This window comes from Rhipicephalus microplus, chromosome 1, assembly GCF_043290135.1.
Source record: "Rhipicephalus microplus isolate Deutch F79 chromosome 1, USDA_Rmic, whole genome shotgun sequence".
In the NCBI taxonomy this organism is placed as follows: Eukaryota; Metazoa; Arthropoda; class Arachnida; order Ixodida; family Ixodidae; genus Rhipicephalus; species Rhipicephalus microplus.
Window position 1 is genome coordinate 20,888,923 of NC_134700.1, and position 26,719 is coordinate 20,915,641.

Below are 26,719 nucleotides of genomic sequence, written 5' to 3' on the forward strand. Positions count from 1 at the left end.
TGTACCGACTGCAAGCTAGAAAAAAGTTCGACAGGACTGCAAAATCCAAACTAAGTCCAGTGTCATGCCATTTTGCAGCCATGTTTGTGCCACATACCGTCGTACATAATGGCAAAGTCGTCCCTGCTAAGTACTCTCACTGCGAGCCCCTTCGACCTCTCAAGATTGGTGCTGACGTCATCCATTGCCACATCACAAACTTTCTGGCTGACGGTGTTGAATGACTTTGATGCATTGGCTTTTGCAAGCCAACAATTGCCGCAAATCGGACCAGCTGCTCGTAGCCTGTTCCTAGAGAGCGCGCCGAACAACGGCTTTCAGTTGCGAGCAATGCATTTTTTCATTCAGAATGGAGATAATTACACGAGAAAGCATTGTTAAGCTGCACTGCTCGACAAGAGATGGAACCCACAAACAATTTTCACAGCACATACAGGCGCGCAGCGGCCAATGGCGGTACCAGATTTGTACCATGTGATAAGCCAGTCGCGACGCTCGAAAAACGCACAGAAGAGTGATTCTTTTTATTATTTCTTGCGCTGCATCAAAGAGAAAAACTGTTGTTATTTGTAGAGTGAGGCTCGACTCTTGGACTCATGCGATCAACAATGGCTTGCGGCGGTGCATTATCGGCGGCAAGGTGCTCGAAGAATGCACACTTTCGACCTTTTAACAGGCACCTTGTGCTCTTTGGATAAAATTTAAAGCATTTCCAGTTAAGTCGCTTCCTGTAATATTTTTTTCATAACAGTAGACGTACTAATCTTGTCAAAACAGGCGAATATAAAAAATCGGTAACTTTGAAAAAAAAACTCGCGTTTTTCGACCTGAATCTCCCCTTAAGTTTCCTTCCTACTGTACAGAAGCCGCCGAACACTGAAGTGGGTCGAACTCTTATGTGCTTTCTAGTGGGTCTGCCCAAAGAGAACGCCGCTCGCGCGGAGACCCCGTGTTTTGGCCGTTACTGTCGCCATTGTGTAGACTCGCTGTGTGCCGGCTAATAAACGCCATAACAAATTGGTGGAGAGTGCTACGATCCCCTTCGATGCCCTTGGAACTACGCTCACGTACGCTGCAATCTACCATGTCCCACGACGCCTCTCAGCAAACGCCTCCTCCCATGCCACCCCCATGTCCCGGTGTCCCCAGGATCCGCGATCCACCCATCTTCACGGGCGCCGATGGCACTGACGTGGAGGACTGGCTCGCCATTTACGAGCGCGTGAGCGTCCCCAACAAATGGGACGAGGACGGCAAGTTGACAAACTTGGTGTTCTACCTTGCGGGTGTTGCAAGTTTGTGGTACACCAACCACGCGTCCGAGTTTGCAACCTGGTCCGGTTTCAAGACTGCTATCACCAACGTTTTTGGCCGCCCTGCCGTTCGCAAGCTGCAAGCCGAGCAGCGCTTACGCGAACGCGCTCAGCAGGCCGGTGAGTCATTCACCAGTTACATTGAAGATGTCCTGGACTTGTGCAAGAAGTCGAACGACAGCATGTCCGAATCAGACAAGATCCGGAACGTCATGAAGGGCATTGACGATGATGCCTTCACGATGCTGCTTGCCAAAAACCCAGGCACAGTAGCTGAGGTCATCACGCTGTGCCAGAGCTACGAGGAGCTCCGCCGGCAGCGTTCGATGACCCGTCGCTCCACACCACGAGATGCAGGGCTTGCAGGCTTGGAGGCGAACTGTGACCAGGTGGCACTGCTGGCAGACCTCAAGTCCTTCATACGTGAGGAAATCGCGCGGCAGTTCTCTCTCCTGCCCTTTGCCCACCCACCGGCTGCTCAACAATCGGCCCCTACCATTCTTCCACCCATCCGCCGAGCGATTGAGCAGGAAATAGCGGAAGTCATGCCTGCGTACCACCCACAACAACTTCCGGCCCCTGCACCCCCAAGTTACGCCCAAGTGGTCGCAAGGCCGCCTCCAGTCGTTCAAGCGCCTGCACCAGTGACTTACGCCGAAGCTGCCGCACGACCTCCGTCCTTTGCAGCGGGTATGCCGGCTGCATATGTTGGCGCAACCCCTCAGCCTCATTTTCAGCCCACCATGCAGCCTTTCCAGACACCGTTCCGGGCGAGACCCACTCCGGCAAACCGATGGCGCACACCCGACAACCGGCCCATCTGCTTTGCTTGCGGTTACGCCGGTCACGTAGCCCGTTATTGCTCTCGACTACAGCCGGCTCCCACTTCTCCTGTTGCTGGCCACCTTAGCCGTTCGTATAACGAGGAACTGCCGTCTGTGCCACTGTCGTCTCGCCCAGGTCCGTCTGCTCGAAGGTCGCCGTCTCCACGACGTCGGTCTCTGTCCCCCATGCGGCCAAGTTCTTCTGCTCATGAGCGGGAAAACTAGTCGTCGCAGTCCCAGAGGCAAGGACTGCGACGCTATCGCATTGTGAAAGCTCTCAGAGCCGCCCATCTAATGTCATTGACGTGCTTGTGGACGGTGTTCATGCATCTGCTCTTATTGACACTGGAGCTGCGGTATCAGTTATGAGCGAAAACCTTTGCCGCTTGCTTCGAAAAGTGACGACGCCGATTTCTGGACTGTCCCTTCGTACCGCTAGCTCACATCGTATTAATCCTACAGCAGGCTGCACAGCTCGCGTTGTCGTTCAGGACGTTCTGTATGTCGCCCAATTCATCATCATTCCTGCATGCTCTCATGACGTCATCTTGGGATGGGATTTTCTCTCCCGCAACGACGCCGTCATTCATTGTGCCGCCGCCGAAATTGAACTCTCGCCCTTCTCGCATTTGACGCCAGAAGACGGTCCCTCGACACTGAACAAGATTCTTGTGAAAGACGATACTATAGTGCCTCCAAGCTCGACGATGGGCGTATCGGTCTACTGCACCGGTCTCTCCGACACAATTGCACTTGTTTCGCCATCCTACCGTGCTTCCAGGAGGAAAGGGTTGCTACTACCTTTCGCGACCGTGCAAATCACCCAAGGCAACGCCGCTATTTTTGTGACCAACCCATCCCCGTACACTGTTACCTTGGTTCAAGTGGAATGTCTTGGCAGAGTGGAAGCAGTCGACGACGCACAAGTCCTGGATGTACCCGAAGACTCGCGTTGTCCCGATTCACGTACCATCAGTGCTGTTTCTACTTCTGACCCATCATCTCCTGATGTATTTGGCCCATTCATTGATGACAACCTTACGTCAGTGCAGCGTTCCCAGCTTCTAGACCTGTTGCAAGAATACCGTTCTTCTTTCGATGTCGGGCGAAGTTCTCTCGGTCGCGCGTCCACTGTTACGCATCGTATTGACACTGGTGCCCATCCACCATTACGGCAACGTCCATACCGCGTGTCGCCTGCTGAACGCCGGCAAATTAACGAGCAGGTTGACGATATGCTCCGACGCGACGTCATTCGGCCCTCGGACAGTCCATGGGCGTCTCCTGTTGTTCTTGTTGCGAAGAAAGATGGTTCTGTGCGGTTCTGTGTGGACTACAGACGGCTCAATAAGATCACTCGCAAGGATGTCTACCCACTGCCGCGCATCGACGACGCAATTGACAGCCTTCACGGAGCCCAATTTTTTTCTTCTCTCGATCTGCGCTCGGGGTACTGGCAAGTACCCCTGGCTGATGACGCTCGACCGAAGACTGCCTTCATCACACCCGACGGCTTGTACGAATTCAACGTCATGCCGTTTGGTCTGTGTAATGCACCTGCGACATTTGAGCGCATGATGGACACCGTACTGCGCAACTTGAAATGGCACACGTGCTTGTGTTACCTCGATGACGTTGTTGTCTTCGCTCCAGATTTCTCCACCCATCTCCAACGTCTAAAAGAAGTTTTCGCACGTGTGAGCAATGCCGGCTTGCAACTAAATCTGAAGAAGTGCCGCTTTGCAGCACGCCAACTCACCATCCTAGGGTACGTCGTGTCCAAGGATGGCATTCTTCCTGACCCAGCCAAGCTTCGGGCCGTGGCCGAATTCCCAAAACCTGCGTCCTTCAAAGAACTGCGTAGTTTCGTGGGCCTGTGCTCATACTTCCGACGCTTTATACGAAACTTCGCCACGATTATATCACCGCTGACGAAGCTCCTCGGAAGTAACGGGCCCCTCAATTCGTGGTCGTCAGAGTGCGACAACGCGTTCTTGAAGCTCCGCCACTTGTTGACGTCTCCTCCCATTCTCCGCCACTATGACCCTACGGCCCCAACAGAAGTGCACACGGACGCCAGTGGTGTAGGCCTCGGCGCTGTCCTGGCGCAGCGCAAACCCGGGTTCCCTGATTATGTTGTGGCATATGCAAGCCGTACGCTCACAAGAGCCGAGACAAACTACACCGTCACGGAAAAAGAGTGCCTGGCAATCGTCTGGGCTTTTACAAAGTTTCGACCTTATTTGTATGGTCGCCCATTCGATGTCGTCACTGACCATCATGCACTATGCTGGCTGTCATCATTGAAGGATCCCTCAGGCCGCCTCGCCCGTTGGGCTCTTCGCTTACAAGACTACGACATCCGCGTCCTCTACCGCAACGGACGCCAGCATGCTGACGCCGACGCCCTCTCGCGCTCCCCTCTGCCTGAAGCTAACGCGCTCTGCTCAGTATCCTCGGTTGTTGTTTCTGCCATTGATGTTGACATCATCGCTACCGAACAGCGAAAGGATAATTGGATCGCCCAACTGATCGACTTGCTCTCTGATCCGTCCGCAACGCCATCCACGCGTGCCTTGCGTCGTCGAGCTCACCATTTCGCCATTCGTGACGGCCTCCTACATCGACGCAATTACGACGCCGATGGCCGGCAGTGGCTACTCGTGATACCCCGCAGTCTGCGGTCGGAGATATGTGAATCCTTCCATTCTGATCCACAGTGCGCGCACTCTGGGGTATTCAAAACCTACCATCGCATTAGACAACGCTACTTCTGGCGCGGGATGTACCGCTACGTCCAGCAGTTCGTTCGCTCCTGTCTCGCTTGCCAACGCCGCAAACCGTCCGCACACATGTCACCAGCCGGTCTGCAACCGCTACCTTGCCCTGACCGTCCGTTTGGGCGCATAGGTATCGATTTGTACGGACCACTTCCTCTGACGTCCACTGGCAACCGCTGGGCCATCGTCGCCGTAGATCATTTAACGCGATACGCCGAAACCGCCGCTCTCCCTGCGGCTACTGCGCGTGATGTTGCGTCCTTCCTACTACATCGATTTATATTGCGCCACGGTCCACCCCAGGAGCTTCTCAGTGATCGAGGCCGTGTCTTCTTGTCAGAGGTCGTCGATGCCATTCTCACTGAGTGCCATTCTGTCCATCGCAAAACTGCTGCTTACCACCCGCAGACGAATGGTCTGACCGAACGCTTTAACCGCACCCTCGGCGACATGCTGTCGATGTACGTCGCCGCCAACCACACGAATTGGGATACCATACTGCCCTTCGTCACTTACGCCTACAACACCGCCCCTCAGAGCACGACTGGTTTTTCACCTTTCTTTTTGCTGTACGGAAGGCACCCGTCACACACCATCGACACGATACTCCCGTACACGCCGGATCCATCTGAGTGTACACCTATTTCCGAGACCGCCAGGCTTGCTGAAGAGTGTCGCGAGCTTGCCAAGACTTTTACGACGCATGAGCAAGAGCGGCAGAAGAGTATTCGTGATGGCTCCGCCACTTCTGAGCCCACCTTCCTTCCTGGTTCCCTTGTATGGCTCTCAATCCCGACCTCTGTAACTGGCCTTTCTTCCAAACTACTCCCGAAATATGAAGGTCCCTACCGTGTGATCGAGCGCACATCTCCGGTCAACTATCTTATCGAGCCAATTGAACAATCTTCGGACATGCGCCGCCGCGGGCGCGACATAGTCAACGTGGAGCGTCTGAAGGCTTACTATGACCCGCTCGTAGTGACAAGCTGTTAGGTCGCCAGGCGGCTCCCTCTTCGACCCCGGGGTAATTGTACAGAAGCCGCCGAACACTGAAGTGGGTCGAACTCTTATGTGCTTTCTAGTGGGTCTGCCCAAAGAGAACGCCGCTCGCGCGGAGACCCCGTGTTTTGGCCGTTACTGTCGCCATTGTGTAGACTCGCTGTGTGCCGGCTAATAAACGCCATAACACTACTTATAATTGTGATTTACATTCCTTATTCATTGCTTTCCAAAGTGATTTCAGAATGCTTGTCGAATGTGCCAGTATTCATTCCAATATCCAAGTTCTTATATTGGAAGAAATTGTGTTTCACCAAACATCGATATAGGTGTAATGCCAATATTAATAATATAGGTGGTTTCACATTCTCAGACTCCGATATGATTATAGAGAAGGTCGTGATGAAGGGCTCTGGAAAATTGAATCATCCAGTGTTCATTAACAGGCACTGACAATGCATAGTACATGAGCCACAGCCATTTTGCCTTCACTGAAATGTGACTGGTGCAGCTGGGATCGAATATCTTCAGTTCAACAGCCGAGCACCATAACCGCTACATCAAAGTGGTGGACTGATGGCCTAACGCTAATGCTGACATTTTCAGACGTGCAAAGGTTGGCCAGCGTGCTTTATAGGTAGAGATATAGTATGGACCACATTGATTCTTTGATATCGATGCTCTGTTAGACGAACGTTTTAGAAAAGGTTTAGATTGCAGATCAAGTAGCACCTAAAATACTTCTGTAACACCATGGAATGAGCAAGCACTCTTCATTTCAGGAAAAGTAAATTTAGGTTTGATGTTCTGCTGAGGCTGACATTGTTCTAAAATAATTTAAACACAGTGGCGAAACCATAGATACTTACACAGCTTGTCATAGTTCTTCCCTATCGCCGTATCTTTTTTAGCCTTGATGATCCTTCGCCTCTTGTTTTGCAGTTTTATTACTCCATATCCGACACCTGCGCATACTTCAAAAAGACGAGAGTCGGATAGTTATACTGTGTAGCATTGCATCATAAAGCATGCCATGGAGAGCACACAATGTAATAATGTTTAGAACTGTGCATAATATGTGCTGAATGCTGATGTTGAACGAGTTATATGTAAAGCCAACGCCTTGAAAAAATAGGACAATCACAAGCAATTTTCGCCAACATTGGTGTGCAATTATTATTGAGGTTAATTTAATGGGTTTCGGAACACTCACGTACTTATAGGAATGAAGGCCAAAATAAGACACGAGTAGATGTAAGCCACCTCGTTGCCCCTAAAATAGTCCCAGCCATCCAAGATCATGCAGGGCTCCAAAACAGAACTGTTTATCTGCAGCGGCTGCGGACATGGGTCCCCTGCAAGGAAGCGAAAAAAACGTTGAAAGCCTGAACACCTCTCACTGCAAATAAGTGAGCCACATACAATGTAACAATGCTCATCGACAAAGACTAATATTGTACGCTGTTCATCAAGTGGGTATTGACATAAACTTCACTGCTTGCACAGCCTACATCGATTTCTCAGACTGCGATACACCACACGTGATATATTAATCAAGACAGAGCACAGCGTGCATGAACCTCCTCACTTTTAGCCATAACTGGTCGTGCCTCCTCCTCGCCCCCAATGCAGCCTCCCCCCCATTGGTACCGCCTCTCTGGCACGCTCCCTAGAAATACTGCCTCGTCTGAAATCCTACTGAAACCACCTGTCTGGGTATCTCATAATCAGAGCAGTACATGCGGACACTCATCTCTCACAAGACCCACACAAAAAAGTGTTCTCCGGTTAAGAAGAAAGAAAGAGGATTCATGTGAGCGTGTTTCAAATAAATGAAATGAAAATTTAAAAAATGATGCATGGCATAGTGGGGGGAGGAGAAGAAACAAGCTGCTACAGTTCCTGTTCCTGTGAGAACACAAACGATTGTGTACACTGCTATCTTCCCTCTAGTTGGCCTTGCGCACCCCCCAAAAGCCATAAGTAAGTGCTAGTCTCGACGAAGCGCCTGCGTTATAGGACTAATGGGGAGACATTTGAACGTCTGCTCTTTACACCTGGAATTACCGTCACGGTGATCAAGTAGTTACGGTGGACTACTGATCCCATTGCTGGCCCAATGAAATTCAGGGTGTGGTGGCCACATTTTCAATACCATTTAACAACTTGAAACCAGTGTAATTATATCTATGTGCATTGCTCAAATTCAGCTGCGCATAAAAAACAAACAGTCCAACTGGAGGCTTCCTTCCAATCCCTCAAGCAATCATAGTTTTGGGATGTCAAACCCCCAAAATTATTATTATTATCTCATTTGGAGCTAGCCCTTGGTGAGTAAGGTCGTGTTCCAGAGGCAGAACAGCGGGCACTCATTTTTCCAGAGGTTCATCGACAAATTGGAATGTGGTGTGAACATGAACTGCTGAAGGTTTCTTGTGGGAGTCAAAGGTCTGTAGCGTCATAATACATGGAACAAAGTGTCTTTTTGTTTTCTTTCATCCGGTTAGCACAATGTGGCCTGTGTGATGCAGAGAAAGCTTGATGTAAGCGATGAGGTGTAGCACACAAGAAGGTAAAACATTGTGCAAGAAACACGAGGCAGAAACTACAGCTTTCAAAATGAGCTAACCAACCAGGCTTTGCACCATTTTCAGGTACCAGCGTTTGTGAGAAGCTTCTTCAAACACTCAAACTTGAAAGGCAAAGGTGGTGAAAAAAAAAAGAGTACCCAATAAGAAGAGTGTGCATGTTCTCCCGTATCAACATAGGGTTCTGCACTATCTGAAGAAAGTTGTGCAAACAAATAATCTTGTTTTGAGGGCTCCGTGTAAACTGTCCAAGATTTGTCTGATGATAAACACATGCTAAAATACACCCAATTCGAAAAAGATGTCATCTATGAAGTTCCCCTAACCTGCAACAATGTGTACAAAGGTCAAAGGCTGTAACGAGAGGGCGCGAGAACACTATTGAACACTAGACAAGAACGCGAGCTGGCATTTGGCAGTATAGAAAAGATAAAAACAATGAACGATTAGTCGATAAAATGAGCATGGCAAATGAATTGTTTGTATTTCATTTCTACCTTTCAATTAATCGAAATAATCTATTAAGACTCTTCAATTACTCATTCACGGCAACTACCACCCCCAATCACAACACCGCCCTTTGGCCGGTGCGCATGAATACGGGGCAAGCGATGCTGAGACACAGAAGTCGTCTACTTTTTTTCACTACAGCACATATTCATATGCTAGTGGAACAAGCCCATGACCATCTGCAGCCCTACCCCATAGAAGACAAAATGAACTCGCCCCAGTCTTTGCCACCTACGGCCTCCCACTCCAAGCCCTCCAGAAAGATTCAAGTGTGGGCGGGATGTGGTTTCACCCCGAAGACTCTGAAGTGCACCCGCTTACTCCTCTCTGCTCTCAGCTTAGTGCATTCACCTCCTCTCACCCCCTTTCCTTTTATCGCTAACCATCGGCAGGCGCTATATTGCGTTATTGTTATATTTTCGTGTGTATACTCTTGCCTTTGTCATGTCATAATGACGAGCAATCGCAAGAGGTGCACAAAACATTAAAAACAACGACTGCGATGTCTGATAAAGGTGGTAAGCAGTAGTCGAAGCCAGAGACGTAACTAGGATTCCTTCTGAGTGATGCCCGCTTTATTAATGTGCTAAGAGTCTTCTTCTAAAAAATTGTGATCACTAAAATTACAATGTTGAGGACTCTTTTCGGAAGGCACAAATCCACCTCACCAGATGTGTTATCATTACCTCGCTACTTACCCAAGAGCCTTTGTATAACCTGTCCTGCAAACGAAGTCGCTCTTCACTTACACAGGCAATTTTTGTGTTTAGAAGAAAAGACTCTTGATTAATGAAATTTGTAACGCTTCATCCCCTTCACAGAACCCTTTCCTTTGTCCAAGTGTTTTCATCGCTTTGGCTTCATTAAATAAAAACAGCAAGGCTTACAACACTCAACAGAGAAGTTTGTTAGTTTCAGCGTACTTCAGACGAGTGAGCGCATCATCTAGTTGCATATTTTGTGAGTGTTCTTTTTTTGGCCGTGTGCTGTTTCATTGTGTTTAATCGCACAATCTCCCCTCTCTTTGCCTTTGATTAAGCAGCGAGCTTCTTCACTTGCTGCGTCTATAGAAACTTCTTGGGTACTTTACTTCACTCTGAGGTCCGTCATTGTGAATCAATGGTTACTGTGCTCGGCTGCTGACCCGCAGACACGAATGTAACCTGGGTGCGATGGCTGCACTTCAATGAAGATGAAATTCTAGAGGTCTGCGCATGTCTAACGACCCCGTATACAGGAGCCTAAGAAGTTCCACATAGTATAATATGCGTTGTTTATTTATGGACTGGTTCCTATTGCAGTTGTGTGTTATTCCTTAGAAAATAAAAGCGTATTGTTTACCAAATAATGAAAGAAAGATATAATAAAAGGCACTGAGGGTGGCCTGAGGTGTAGTATACACCTTGGACTGCTACAGTGCTGCGGGGCTAAAGAGTAAGGTGCGCATATATACATATATATACCATATTTACTCGCGTGATCCTCGCACTCGCATAATTCTCGCACCCCCCATATTGCACAACAACAACAAAAAAAACGATTTCTTTTTTTTCCTCAAGTAATTATCGCACCCCCGAAAACTGCCACAATAATGTTGTCTGCTCATTCCAGCCACTGATGATGATAGCGCGCATCATCTGGCGCCATCTCTTAAGCATCAAGCGTACTATTACTGCATGAAGGTTCAATCCAATCCATGCCAAAGTGGCAAATGTGCGTTGCGGCGTGTTTTGTACGTTGTGTCGGTAATCTTGTCAGGTTATGGGGTGATAAATGCAGCTACACGGCTGCTTTCAAGTTGAAAGCGATAGATCATGCACTAAACAACGGCAACAGAGCCACCGCTAGGCCCTTCGGAGTCTACGAGTTTTGTGTTCGCTACTGGTGATGGCAGCTGAAAGCCACCAAGACACGTTGGGTCTGCCATGGGCCTAAAACTGGGACTGGTCGTAAACTTTACTTCTTCAGAAGGAAACTGCAGATGATTCTGTTAAATAGCCATTAGCCCGATACTGACATCCTACGCTTACCTTTTGAGGGCTCCTGTTGCGCGACCAATGCTACCGCTACGCCCGCAACACTCACAAGCTTTGCATATGGTATTCTAATTCTCGACTATTTGCTTTAATTTTCGAATATTTGCTTGCACTTTCAGTGTCTCAAATAAATCTTGCCTTGTTCTGAACCAGTGCTTTTAATGTCGAGGTAAGTTTTAATTCATCATCATCATCAGCTTGACTGCGTCCACTGCAGGACAAAGGCCTCTCCCATGTTCCGTCAGTTAACCCGGCCCTGTGCTTGCTGCTGCCAATTTATACCCGCAAACTTCTTAATCTCATCTGCCCACCTAACCTTCTGTCTCCCCCTAACCCGCTTCCCTTCTCTGGGAATACAGTTAGTTACCCTTAATGACCAGCGGTTATCCTGTCTACGCGCTACATGCCCGGCTCATGTCCATTTTCTCTTCTTTATTTCAACTATGATATCCTTAACCCCCGTTTGTCCCCTAATCCACTCTGCTCTCTTCTTGTCTCTTAAGGTTACACCTACCATTTTTCTTTCCATTGCTCTCTGCGTCGTCCTCAATTTAAGCTGAACCCTCTTTGTAAGTCTCCAGGTTTCTGCTCCGTAGCTAAGTACCGGCAAGATACAGCTGTTATATACCTTCCTCTCGAGGGATAGTGGTAATCTACCTGTCATAATTTGAGAGTGCTTGCCGAATGTGCTCAACCCCATTCTTATTCTTCTAGTTACTTCAATCTCGTGGTTAGGCTCTGCGGTTACCTGCCCTAAGTAGACATAGTCTTTTAAAACTTCAAGTGCACTATTACCTATCTCGAAGCGCTGCTCCTTTCCTAGGTTGTTGTACATTACTTTCGTTTTCTGCAGATTAATTTTAAGACCCACCTTTCTGCTCTCCTTGTCTAACTCCGTAATCATGAGTTACAATTCGTCCCCTGAGTTACTCAGCAATGCAATGTCATCGGCGAAGCGCAGGTTACTAAGGTACTTTCCATTAACTCTTATCCTTAACTGTTCCCATTCTAGGCTTCTGAAAACCTCCTGTAAGCACGCGATAAATAGCATTGGGGAGATTGTGTTCCCCTGCCTTACACCCTTCTTGATTGATAATCTGTTGCTTTCTTTATGAAGCACTATGGTAGCAGTTGATCCCCTGTAGATTTCTTCCAGGATGTTTATATATACTTCTTCAATGCTTTGATTCCGCAGTGTCTGCATGACGGCTGATATTTCTACTGAATCAAACGCCTTCTCGTAATCTATAAAGGCTATGTATAGTGGTTGGTTATATTCTGAGCATTTCTCTATTATCTGATTGATAGTATGAATGTGGCCGATTGTTGAGTAGCCTCTTCGAAATCTTGCTTGTTCCTTTGATTGATTGAATTCTAATGTTTTCTTTACTCTGTTAGCAATTACATTTGTAAATAGCTTGTATACTACAGAGAGCAAGCTGATTGACCTGTAATTCTTCAAGACCTTGTCAATTCCTTTCTTATGTATTAAGATAATGTTAGCGTTCTTCTAAGACTCTGGTACTCTTCCCGTCAGGAGACACCTCGTAAACAGGGTGGCTAGTTTTTCTAACACAATTTTTCCTTCATTTTTCAGCAGATCTCATGTTCCCTGGTCCTCACCAGCAGCTTTGCCTTTTTGCATGCTCTCCAAGGCTTTTCTTACTTCTATCATTACTGGTGGGGTGTTACCTGGGTTACTGCACATACTTATATTGAGGTTGTGGTTGTCCTGGCTACCATTTTTGTTGGCTGGGTGGGCTTAACTAGGCTAATTCAGGGTTTAAAAATGTCTTCTTCTGCAGGCCCCGATGAAATTTGCTCTAAAATGTTGAAATTAACAGAAGTGTATTCATCCATTGTCCTTGCAAAGCTTTTTCATCAGTCATTACAGTGTTCATCCTTACCCGCTGATTGGAATTCCGAAAAGGTGGTTCCCGTCTATAAGTCAGGTAACCCGCATCTTCCAGAAAACTATCGACCAATATCTCTCACAAGCATTTCCTGTAAGCTACTCGAACATATTATTTTCTCTCATTTATTGGACTTCCTTGAAACAAATTCCTTTTTTCATCCTTCCCAACACGGCTTCAGGAGAACATTTTCATGCGAAACCCAACTAGTATCTTTCACTAACGATCCCTTTGCTAATTCTGACGAAGGTTACGACACTCATTGCATTTTTCTTGATTTTCATAAGGCGTTCGATACCGTTTCTCATGAACTTCTCCTCGTTAAAATAAATCAATTGAACCTTGACCCTATTGTGCTAGGCTGGATTAAGTCCTTTCTCTCTAACAGGTCGCAATATGTCACTGCTAACAACTATTCTTCCGATACCGCTGCCGTAACATCAGGGGTGCCGCAGGGCTCTGTGTTAGGTCCATTGTTATTTTTTATTTATATAAACGACCTTCCTAACTGTGTCAAGTTTTCAACCATTAAATTATTTGCTGATGATTGTGTGCTGTATTCCAAAATCACTAACCCAACTGATTCTATCAGACTTCAGAATGACCTAGATAAGGTGTCTCTTTGGTGTCGTGACTGGCGAATGAAACTTAATTCAACCAAACAGTAAAAGCATGCGTGTATCTCGAAAAACTTCAGCTTTTAACACTTGCATGTATCTTCTTAATGATGCTCCCTTATCCTCAGTACACTTGTATAAATATCTTGAGCTTAACATTACTAACAATCTATCCTGGCAGAAACACGTCGAATACGTCACTAATAATGTTAACCGCATGCTCGGATATTTGCGACGAAACTTTTCTTCCGTACCCATGTCAGTGAAACTAAACCTTTACAAAACGTTAGTACGCTCTAAACTGGAATACGCATGCGCCATCTGGGATCCCGGTCAAGTAACCCTAACTCTCACTCTAGAAGCCGTTCAAAACCGCGCAGCCCGTTTCATTTTGTGCAATTATTCCCGTCATGCCAGCGTCACAGCTATGAAAAAACTCTGAACCTAACCGACTAATCGTTCCGTCGAAAATGCTCTTGCGTTTCTCTTTTTCATAAAATTTATCATTACAATCCATGTTTAAAAGAGAGCCTTCTCTCTTCCCCCTCTTACATATCACCTCGTTTCGATCATTGTTTTTAAGTAGGTGTGCCATTTTGCTGAACAAACCACTACAGTGATTCCTTTATTCCCAGAACAAGCAAAAACTGAAACTGCCTTTCCGCTGCCACCGCATCCCTCATCGACCCTGCAAACTTCAAACTCTCCATTTTGCAGCAATTGTAACATTTCGCTTACTTTTTGTTGTACAACCCCCACTCCTTTCTGTAAAGCCTTCGGGCATGGAAAGTATTCAAATAAATAAATAAAATAAATACTGTACAGATCTCTGTAAAACTCCTCCGCTATTTTAACTATCCTATCCATATTGGTAGTTATTTTGCCTTCTTTGTCCCTTAGTGCATACATCTGATTTTTGCCTATCCCAAGTTTCCTCTTCACTGCTTTTACGCTTCCTCCATTTTTCAGAGCGTGTTCAATTCTCTCCATGTTATACCTTCTTACATCGCATACCTTACGCCTATTAATCAACTTTGAAAGCTCTGCCAGTTCTATTTTGTCTGTTGTACTTGAGACTCATGATTTCATGATGATTGAAAGTCTCAAGTACAACAGACTTTCATGTCTGTTGTACTTGAGAATTTCAAGCTGCTTATTAAGATTCCTCGTTTCCTGGGAAAGCTGGGCAGTGTCCTGTCTAACTACCCTGCCTCCAACTGCCACTGCACACTCCGTAATGATACTCGTCAGATTCATTGCATCTACGCTAAGGCTGGTTTCCTCGCTAAGAGTCGAGTACCTGTTCTGAAGCGAGACTCTGAATTCCTGTACTTTCCCTCTCAGTGCTAGCTCACAGATTGGCTTCTTGTGTATCAGTTTCTGTCGTTCCTTCTTCAAGTCTAGGTGAATTCGAGACCGTACCATTCTATGGTCACTGCATCGTACCTTGCCAACCACTTCCACATACTGCATGATGCCTGGGTGTGCACTTATTATAAAGTCTATTCTGTTCTTATTTTCGCCATTAGGCCTCCTCACGGTTTCTATTTTTCAGTAGAAGGTATTCAAAATCCGTAAATTACTGCGTTCTGCGAATTCTACTAGTAGCCCTCTTCTGGCGTTTCTAGTACCAATACCATAATCTCCTACTGCCCGGTCTCCAGCCTGCTTCTTCCCTACCTTTGCATTAAAGTCTCCCATCAGTATAGTATACTCTGTTTTTACCTTACTCATTGCTGATTCCACGTCTTCATAGAAGCTTTCAACTGAAGCGTCATCATGGCTGGATGTAGGCGCGTAAGCCTGTACCACCTTCATCTTGTATCTTTTACACAGTTTAATTACGATACCTACCACCCTTTCATTATAGCTATAGTATTCCTCTATGTTGCCAGCTATGTCAGGGTGTCTAGCAATTTGCAGAATTCAATTTCCCTGACCTTTCCAGGTTTTCACTGACCATTTTAGCTGAAATTCCCTGACCTATACAACAGACACCATTTTGTGGAAATGGTCCGTGAAGCATATTAAAAGGGTACAGAAAACACATTTCATTGTAGAGTAAAACATTTATTGCAACTGCCCTCATTCTCGAAATGCACTCCAATTAGTGTTTGAGAGAGTTTATTTCGTCTTGAAGAATAGAAGCTTCAAGTTGCGCTTCACTAAGCAGCCTTTGCTTTTTTTATAGTAGCTCTTTAATCAGAGCTGCTACTCTCTTTTTCTTCTTCTCTAATTCAGTTGTTTCATCTTGCTCTCTCTTCTTTGTTTGCAGCTGCTCCCTGTAGACGCTGTAGGCACTGCGAACTGTCTTCACCATCCTGTCTGTAATGTCTACTCGAGCGATGCCACCTGCTGCCAAGACCGCATCATGCACTACTCTCTGTGCCCCAAGAGAATTTTCTTTCAAATTTTCAGCAAGGCATTCCTTGTTGACAGAAAAGCCTCTCTCTACCGCAGCATTGCTGTCAGACAAGCACGAGAGAAGTTTAACAAAAAAACTGCAGCTCCTTGTGATCCTGGGAACAATATGCTTGTCCACAGAGTATCCAGCCTCTGTTTCTTCCTGTCAAAATTCGCCAGCTGTGCCCGTGTACTGCTTTCTGAGCACACTTTCACGTAGGAGCGATGGGCTCGCTCTGCTTGCAAGCCGGTCATTCAGTGGTGCTCGGAAAGTACTCCAAGTGCCACCGTAAGCCGCCTGGGACCAGCCTCCAAAGACAATGCACAGACAGGGTCCAAACAGCCTGCACCAACGGCCAACTTGTACTTAAGCGGCGATCTCTCCACCACTTTCTGTGCACAAGCAATGACAAACGATATGCAGCCTTTTTTAAAATTCATTATTGCAAGCTGTGACAATTTGTTTTTGCGGAGCTCGTTTTTTGCCGAAAACCCAACGTCGAATGCGGCTACATTTACTGCATTTTCTGGTATGCTTAGGTCTATCTTCATCAACTTGGCGATCGTATCGGCAGCATCGAGAACTTCCCGTTTTACAATTCTCGACAGCAGTGAACGCAGAATGCTCTCTAGTGCTGCTGACAGGAATAGAACCATCGGTTTATCCGTTTGAAATTCACACAGAAAGGGTTCCGATTCCTCAGCAATCGAAAGAGCAAACGCTAGCTTTGCTGACAAGATCTGATTAGACACAGCTTCTTCAACCACTTTGTAGCTTGAGCATGTTGGCCTCTTGTGTGCTTTTTCTTTACACTGCTGCACAAATACAATGAGGTGTGGTAGAATCTCCAGTGCCGTACAGATTACAGTACTGTTTTCCAGCCACCTCACTGCACAGAACTTCATGGGGAATTTCGAGCACCTTGTGAGGCTGACGAAGTCAGCGCGACGTGCAGGAGCACATTTGAAGAGGTTGTAAGCGCTTTGAAGAAATTATACCAAATCCCAGCCAGATGCAACGTGGCCAGCTTTATAAGCACCATTGATTGCATGAAGGCCACAGCTTTCTATGTCGAGGATATGGCTCTCATCTGACTCACGAAGCTCCTCCTTCAGAGACCGCAAAAACTTGAAATTCACATTTGGCCCGTCCATGGACACTTGCAGGATTTTGGATCCTTTGATTTCCTTCACCGCTTGGCGAAACCCTGATGCCAAGTCTTCAGCGCACGTATGACCCATGAAACAAGACGTAAGGTAGCGAGTCTTCACGCTGTCGTCAGCAGCATCCCAGTATCTAATGAGAACATCCGTTTGCTGTTTCTGGGTGACCTTGTTCAGCGCCTCGTTGAAACAGACAACCAGGTAAGGCACATTGACGAGACTTGACAGCAACATATTGCGAAAGTACGGCGCAATGCCATGGCAAATGGTGTAGCCTACCTTGTCTTTACCCAGCTGAACTTTTGCAGCCACCTCAAAAGTGGGAAACATTAGTGGAAAAAGTGCCGCAGACGCTGCCACAGAACGAAAGGATCTATGTGTCATTATGGTATTGAGACACCAAAATATTTCTGCTTTAGTCACGTTGTTCTTGAACAAAAAACCACCAACTGACACTTGCACAGGAGCTGTAGTCACTGCAACTTCGGTAGTAGCAGGCGCAGATCCAGCGCTACTGCTAGGCGAGGCGTCCGTCGGGCTTTTAAAAAATGACAATAGCTTTGGCTGGAAAGTACTTTAGAGAAAATTCAATGCCGCAATGTGCTTCTTGCTAGAGGCATGACTTGAAACAGCTCTGTGACCCATGTTGCTCAGCAAAAACGTTTTTTGGTAAACTGTACACATGGCTTTGTGCGGATCATTTTCCACAGGCCTAATCCAATTTGCATAGTCGGAGACACTTGAGTTCGCCCAGTCCGCATTAAAAGAACATTTCTTGCCTCCTGACATCTTCGATGAAAAAATATTTTGCAGCACGCGACACCGAAACACAGCACTGATAAGCAGCGCGCGACACTGATGATCGCGTCTGAAATGCTGCAGATCCGATGGATTTCTTCTCTCCGGAACATGCCTTCACAGAAATATACGGATATGTTCACTTCAAATCACAGAAGCACTTAGTCGAGGACAACGTCACACACCACAATTCGCGCTATGCAGGAACTCTGGGAAAACGTCCGTGAGAACGCAAAGCTCACAATTCACACATTTTCAGTCGTAGTAGAGCCTAGCCGCACTGTACAACAAAGGAACGTCGTCTTGCCGGATTTATTGCGTGCGGATTGTCGTGGCTCAGCTCGATATGCTACGTTACCCTGCCTCCGCAGCCAGAATGCACAAACTAATTTTAGTAGAGGTCAGTGCGTGCAAACGATGGCGCAAAAATAGGTGACACCGAAAACCTGCCGTGTTCCACTTCGATTACGTAATTCTGGCTCTTGGCGTCGTAAGAAAGCATAACCTTCAATATTGGCTACCAAAATGCATCGTCTCCAAGATTGGCTACCAAAATGCATTGCCTTCAAGATTTCCTACATAAAAAAAAAGCAGAGTGAGCATGGAATTTAAACACCTCCTATCGTCCTTCTATGGAAATTTCATTTCCCTGACTCTAGCCGCCCAAAGCGATCGGCTGTGCGAGTGATTAGTAGTGTGGGCAGTCCCCAAGACAGTTTTCCCTGACTTGTCTCGTTTGATTGACGAATTCCCTGACGATTCCCTGACTTTTCCCGGTGGCTAAAAATTCCCTGACATTTCCAGGTTTTCCCGGTCGCCAGACACCCTGTATGTTTCTGTGAATTAGGAGCCCCACTCCCAGCTTTCTTTTGTCAGCCAAGCTCCGATAGCAAAAAACGTGCCCATTCTGTAGCACCGTATAGGCCTCATCTGTCCTCCTAACCTCACTGAGCCCTATTATATCCCATTTAACACCCTCCTGCTCCTCCAATAGTACAGCTAGGTTCCCTCACTAGATAAGGTTCTAGCGTTAAATGTTGCCAAGTTCAGGTTCCAATGGCGGCCTGCCTGGATCCAGAGATTCTTAGCACCCTCTGCTGCGTTACAGATCTGACCGCCGCCGTGGTCAGTTGCTTCGCAGCTGCTGGGGACTGAGGGCCTTGAGTTATGCATGTGGAAGGTAGTGGCCAGATACTGCACCTGGGTGGCCAATCCTTCTCTGGTGAGGGAGTGCGTTCCCGGCGGGGGTTACCGGTGAGGCTACACCCCAGGCCTCTTAATGCAGTTCTATTACCACGCGGATTCTTTTTTATCCTGTTGGGAGCTGTGCGGCACCGGGATTTGAACCACGGACCTTTTGCATGCGAGGCGGATGCTTTAACCACTATGCCATCGCTGCACTTCCTTTTAATTAGTACTTCTCTAAGCTTGCTGTTAAATGCTGGTGTGAGAATCCCGATTTGTGGCCACTTCGTTTTCTTTTTTGCTCTGTAGGTTTTCGTCGAAATTTTTCCCCAACTCACACCCCCTAACTTTTCATCGGTTTTCTATATACACAATTTAGCAACGGTCTAAGTTTCATTTGCCAACAGTTTGGAACGGTGTACAGGTCTTATAAACAAATGCGACGCATGGGTGACTTCAAGGAAGGGATGCTGCCAGTCCACAATTATAGTGCTATGGAGGGCTTCCACAATATCTAACGAAGAAACAGTAAAAAGATGCCGCCCCAAGGGGCCAGTGTTTCATCCACTTGCTCCTTCTCTTCATTTGTGCTTTTATTTTTGTGAGATTTCTCAACTCTCACTCATGCTGCATGTTTCCAGTGCATCTTTTCGACTAGTCTGGTCGCCGAAAACGGCTCCAATTTGGATGCACTCAAGAAGGCAGGCTTCAAGGAAGTACGACCTTTTGCCGAGTTGTTCATGTATGATGCCCACAGATCTTTCGATCTGTTACACCAACGAAAGATGATGGTTTTTCTTTGTCTACAGGGCGAATGTCCAAATTTTCGCGAAGGCGCAGATGTTCACATGTGGTCTCGCCTTTGATAGAGTTTGGTCGAGAGCAAACATCAACAACCCTTCTCAAATGCAATGATACTGTAAAAACCTCGTTAATTTGAAGTCACTGGGGCCGTAAGAAAGCTTCGAATCAAGCGGGTTTTCGAATTAACAGAACATACAAACAGTGGAATGCAAGGAACTTCAAAGTAATTGGTACTCGTTGTTTGCTGTGCCGACTAGCTTGTGGCTCCAGAGGTTATGTTTTCCAGCAGTACCTGGTCTTTATTTTGTCACGAACATGAAGGAATGGTGGGCCTCACTGCTTCCACCAAAAAAAAAAAAAAAAAAAACGCGGTCGTGATCGGCTGAAATGTGTGCCCGCAGAAAACTAGACATCTTCACTGCAACACAGTAGTGACACGCGGGCAGCATGTTGCTTGCTCCTCGCTGCGTCAGCACGTCATGATGTAACCATTCGCACATTCTTGCTATTATAATTATGAATTAAATTATGACCGGTATGACGAAGCTCAGAATGTGTTTTGGCTGAAAAAAAAAAAGGTCTTTGAAACTTTTGCACTTAGTTTTCGAAGTAGGTGTTGCTGGCAAGAACTCCGCCAGCAGAGCAAAGACGCGAATAGGTGGAACAACCCTCAATCGGAGATTCGCATACATCGCGACTTCCGCTAAACTGTTCTTTATTAATTTCTTTACAATCCCAAAAAGAATGGGTAAACCATGACCCGCTGACGTTGCGGGAAACATGCGATAAGCTGCCCGGGTGTCACCGCTGTGCTGCAGTGAAGCACACGTTCGTTTCCGCAGGCACACGTTTTAGTTGACCGCGAGACCGTTTCTTCTTCTTTTTTTTTTGTTGAGCTATAAGTAGCAAGACTGGGGTGCTTCAGCTGCCACTCATTAGTATCGATACGTTGCATTGCCTTGTGGCAATCATTACCATCGTTTCCACAGATTCGCGGCGAAATCGGGATATGGAACTGACGCATGGCACCCAAAGTTTTCTAATTAACCGGACTGGTGCCGGCCGCTGCTTCAAATTATCCATTTTAACTTACATTGGCAAATATGGAACCGCAGAAATCCTTCGAATTAAGCGCGACTTCGAAATAACTGAGTTCGAATTAATGAGGTTTTGCTGTATATACTTTTTAAAGCACGCATAGAAATGTCGAGTAACTGACTGAAACATGACACTGAAACCCACTATTTTATTAAAGTCTAAATTGTCAAAGGATTAATGATTCACCGAGAAAAAATTTAATGAGCCTCACCTAATTGACAGAGCACTGTAAACTGCAACTGCCACCTAATTTTTGATGAGACACAGTTTTTCACTCCTTCCGGCGATACATTAGAGAGGGAGATCCTCGAAGCGTTTTAAAATGCACGCGCAGGAGACACGTACATTAGTTGCGCACCAGTAATACTTGAAGAAAAAAAAATTTTTTCACGTCACAATAGAGCCTGAGCACGTAATGACGGTGTTGTGTGATTTCTTTTTATATAAGTATTCGTGTTTCTTCAAATGAACTTCAATTGATGATTTACACTCGCCTGTTGTAAGTGTTCCTTCTAGTCCTCACATTTTTAGTGCAACGTTTGACCTTCGTGTGTGATGGAAGTGATATGCACTTGCCTGTTCAGTATGGAACATAATAGCGTCTTTTCAATGTCTCAATAGCCCTGTGACATAGCCCTGTTGCATATTTTTTAAAATTTCTCCTTTATGGGGGATCAGTGTGGCATTATGTCATATAGCAAGCACCTACTTGAGAAGCCTCACGTAATTTTAGCTTACAGGTTTTTTTCAATGTAGAAGCATTTGCTTGGAGGAATATATTATGCATCCAGTTGGTCGTCGGATATAAAACACTCAGTATGTAAAATGAAGTATAGAAAGCTTCAGTATCTCAGTTAATGACGTTGTAGTCGGTGTAGCAAACTGTGCTTGCCCAGAGTAGATGATCAATGTACGCAAGTAACATTGAGCAGAACTAATGGTGAGTGGCATCAGCAAGCTCACCTTTTTTAGATCTGAGATTTAACCTTCCAAAACCACCGCATAATTATGAGACACGCTGTAGTGGAGGGCTCCGGAAATTTCGATCACCTGGAATTCAATAATCTACATCTATATCTAAGCACCCGGGCCTGAAGCCTTTTCGCTTTCATCAAAAAATGCAGCAGCCACAGCCGAGATTCCATCCAGCGACGTTCAAGTTTAGGGGGGACGTGGCAATAAAATTATCTTTGTTATTTATAAAGCTAAAAGGATCAAATTGGGCATGCAGATGTCTTTTGTTGTGCTGATATCACAACTGAAATCGGTTTTTAGCTATCTAATATAAATTTTGAGTGATAACACTTGATAGACTCTCATTGCCCCCCCCCCCCCCCCCCCCAACATTAATTGGCTAGACACAAGTTTGTCAGAATATTTGCATAAGAATATTTACAAGGATCCATTTTATGTACTAATGCCATTGGTTTATTTTTATTATTTAAGTAAGCACACAAATTTTTTTTCTGAAAAATTCTGAACATATTGTCTTACCAACAACTTTTACAAAAAGCTGATTATAAAAGTCTGTATGATGTGCATACAAATATGAACAGTTTTACGGCCCTCACCAATGTCTCAGCATCTAAGTGCAGAAAACGGAATGGCTATAGCTTAATTTGTTGTGAAACGACACAGGAATGACTGACAGCAACTTCTCAAAAAATGAAACCTGAGAAAATAGAGCTAAAAAAATTTGGAGCTATAAGCTGATAAAACGGAACCCGGAAGGAAGCTGGCTTTATTTTTTATTGGAGAAATGAATCTTTGTGGCTATCTTGCGCTCCAATCTGTCCTCTTTATGATGATGCTAATAAAGTGGCACTTTGCTATGCCCAATTTTCACATAGCTTTTCACAACAGCCCGCCAGTAAAATGCTTGTTTCTCAACTTCTACAACTTATTTTGATCTAAAATCACACTATGATATAAAACATGGTCTCAGGATTGCAGAAAAAAATTAATTGAAAATCTGAACATTTTGACCAAATTTACTATTTCCACTGCCATGTCTCCCCTTCATATTTGAATGCCATAACCACTAGACTACTGTAGCAAAGCAATGAGCTTACCTTTGTAGTGAAAGAACACATTCTTCTGGATCTCATGTGCTTTGATATCTGTTGCTGTGAGGATGATGTCGTACATGCGAATCTTCCGGATGCTCTCGATTTCCTTGGCAGAGAACATTCTGCACAAAAATGAGAGTCGTACAGGTATTAGAACCTAAATTGTAATGGCACTGTGTCAGAAATCAGTATCCTAGCTGAGAAGAGCCTGGAGTGTATTGTCTCAAAAATGCATTGCTCGCGTAGGGACATTTGTAAAGCCATGGAAAACTCGGTAGATCCCACTTACCTTGAGAAGCAATGCTATGCGAAGCATGCGGAAAGAAGGTGACTGTTGTAATTTTTTTTTTTATTCAATGAAACGTTACGAGATGAACTCAAAATATATGTACAAATGTTATACGCACAGATGACAGTCGCACAGTTTTTATTTACTCACTTAAAGGAGCCCTGCAATGCTTTTTGAGCATGGTCAGAAAAGGCTGCCAATCAGTAGTAGCAGCTCTCGACAAAACGCAAGCCAAATATTAGAGCACAGCACGCGGTCTGGAATTAAAAATAAACTATCAAAGTCAGCTAAATATTACTTTCTCTTCACTCGACAAATTACAGATGATGCTCAAAAATCACTCATGAAATGCCCATCTATCAGCCATTGGCTTTCTAACATGGCACGCTCGGTTGTTACAGAGATTGCCGCGGGAGGCCACGATTTGTTCATGTGTGCGTGCATGATCACACTGAAAAAGCCACGTATTCAAAGAAAAAAAAAGTTTTCAAGGTCACGAGTCAAGCGTGACGGATACTGTTGGCCCCTGCCATCCCTCCCTCCTCAGCTTTTAGGACTTTCGTCGGGACGAGAGAAGAGAGAACACAATTGCAGCAAGAGACAAATTTTTGTAACTCCACTCTGTTATGACTGGCACTGCATGGATCCGGCCCACAAAAAACGCCTATCAGCTGACCTTCAGCTGACCTCTCTTACACTGTCAGTATCGACGAGAACGCTGTTTGTGTCCTACAAGAACGTGGGAACTCTCCCAAGTGCACTGCAATAAAAGTGCACTGGCGTGCCAGTGAGACACGATCCGCGTTGCACAAGAACGCTGTGAGACGCAGTCGACGTTTCAGGAGAAGCGCGTCGCATAAAAAGCGTGCCGCATGTGTGCAGGGGTGCTCTCTCTCGGGCCTCCGTTACGGCCGGCCATGTCTCGTGTAAAGACGCGTCTCGATGCCTAGTGTGCTTGATTCGTGTAAATATGAAAATAAATCCTTCGTTCTTTGTGTGAGCAAGAAGCCTCCAAACAGTTTTTTCTTCCCCGGTGCCTGGGTGACTGCCGATGCCCCACTCCTTGGTCTCATCAACTGGTTGCAGCAGGGGGTTCGTGATTGGATCTGGTTCGTGTTCTTTCATGGTGTTGGATCTGATGAGTGCTCACTTTCTGCAGTAATTCTGCCAAATGCTTTGAATAGATGCCGAGATTTATCCGAAGGGGTATAGCTTGGTTGCCGCTTCGTGAAAGCTTGAGTATTTTAACGGTACCTTTGCAGCAGTTTGAAAGGAAGTCCGCACAGGAATGAACCATGAATTTACAAGTTCAGGAAACCAGATTTAGTACTTTTGTGTGAGGAGCTGGGGATAAGGTGGCCACGATGCATAGGAAGCCACACTTGATAGAAGCGGTTAAGGAGTCCGGCGTGGATGAGGAGGAGCTTTCCGAGTGCTGGGAGCCAATTCAGAAAAGGATGGAATGGGCACAAGAAGACGGGGAAGGGAGACTGTCAGGTGTAAAGAAGAAGCACTAAGACAAGACAGGGAGCTTGAAAAACTATAGCTTGAGCTGCAGATCACAAAGGCAAGACATGCGAATGGGAAGAGAACAGAAAACGCAAAGATTCATGCAGATGCACGAGTGAACATGAGGGACCTCTTGCAGCCTTATAAAATTAACGAAGACATTTCATTGTTTCATGTAAATTTTGAAAGAACTTGCCTAAAGATGGGCTTCGATCGTGCCATGTGGCCGCAAAAACTGCTTATGATTTTGCCCTACGAAGCAGCAAACATACTTGCGTGTTTGCCAGCAACAGCAGCAACAGACGCGGAAGATTATGACAAAGTGAAGGCTGAGCTCCTAAGGAAATACTGGCTTTCAGAAGAAGCTTTTCGCCGCCAGTTTAGGAAGGCTAAAAAGAAAGCGGGTGAAACACTTCAGGAGTTTGCATTCAGCATGAAGGCTGATTTGGTGGAGAGGCTAAAGGGAGTAGGTGTTTACGAGGATCGAGACAAGCTAGTTTATCTGATTTGTCTTGAAGAATTTTACGGGTGCTTGGATTAGAAAGCTTGCCTATGAGTGCAGGATAGACCAGGCAAGGAAAGCACCAAGCACAAAGCCGAACTAGCTGATGAGTACAGCGTCTGACACCAATTCCAGAAAGCACGTATTCGTTTATTCAGCAACCAGCTGCTCAAAGATTGTCTTGTAAGTAAAGGCACCAGCACTACAGAGAATGCAACCGAGAATGAAGCAAACGAAAACTCGGCAAAGAAAGAGTTTTGAGAAAAAGAAGGCACCGATGTGTTTCTGGTGCCATGAGGTAGGGCACATAGAAGCTGGCTGCCGGAAAGCCAAGTTAGCTTTTTCGATAACGAGTGGTGACGACAAAAATATGCATTTTTCAAAGCCTTACATATGCGTCTTACGAGTAAACAGAAAGCATTGCAGAGTACTCCGTGACACCGCCAACACAATCGACCTCGTCCACCCAATCACATAGAACTGTGGTTCTCAAATAGGGGTCCATGGACCCTAAGGGGTCCGCAAAGCCAATTCTATGATCCACGATATCCTCACCCACTTTTTTTATTTAAGCATGACTGTGCCTCGCATTCATAAACTGTCCAAAATCAAGTAAAGTGGCACGTTTGTTTGATGTTTTTGGTAGCAGTAAAAGGCTCCGTTTCACACTCCAGTCGTGTTAATTTACCTGCATACTCCCAATCCCTCTCTCCCCCTCCGCTGCAAGGGGCCCCCATCACTTTCACCAGGCCACAAGGGGTCCCTGACTAATCCATAGCTGAGAACCACTGACATGGAAGATCAAAATTTCACGGGCAAGTTCGCATTTATAAAGCAGTTGGCAGAAAAGAACAGCATTTGCCTGCCTGTCACAAAAATAAAGATTAAAGGGCCGTTTGGGGTGCTAAAGACCGAGGTGGCAGTGTCTCAGAGTATGCCGAAGCAGTATCATAACCTATTCTCAAACAAGTCCAACTTTTTGTAAAAAAAAATGGGTCTTAGCTTCGGAGGACTTGGGGCACAGGTCATTAAGCTCTAAAACCAAGATGACGAAAAAATGGCGACGCCCTAAGCCCAAGTGCAACTTAGCGAACAAGCGGGCTAAACCCCTGACAGTACTTCAAGTTTCTGTGCATGCTACGAGAGCGTGTGCATGTATTTCGAGTTCGGCTGGTCATCACCATAGTGTAGACTTTTGTTCTGCAATAAATTGAGAAAGCAGCTTTGCTATAGCTTGCACCTGGCGAACTTTTGCAGGATTGAGTGCTCCCAGCGTAGATGTGCTGTTAGATTGCCCTCCCCCGCAAAAACCAGGCAG

General features: G+C 46.0%; 1 protein-coding gene and 1 pseudogene across 9 annotated transcripts in view; both read right to left on the reverse strand.

Moving 5' to 3' along the window:
- The window catches only part of Duox (dual oxidase), a 545,810-nt gene that overhangs the window by 175,332 nt on the left and 343,759 nt on the right, over nucleotides 1–26,719 (reverse strand). For all 9 annotated transcript variants that reach the window (XM_075889290.1, XM_037429312.2, XM_037429311.2 and 6 more), the window contains 3 exons: nucleotides 23,105–23,223; nucleotides 7,134–7,271; nucleotides 6,786–6,890 (listed from right to left, as the gene is read on the reverse strand). In XM_075889290.1, the coding sequence (XP_075745405.1) occupies nucleotides 6,786–6,890; nucleotides 7,134–7,271; nucleotides 23,105–23,223 (362 nt within the window). The remainder of the gene's footprint in view (nucleotides 1–6,785; nucleotides 6,891–7,133; nucleotides 7,272–23,104; nucleotides 23,224–26,719) is intronic.
- On the reverse strand, nucleotides 16,150–19,879 carry LOC142770449 (uncharacterized; annotated as a pseudogene).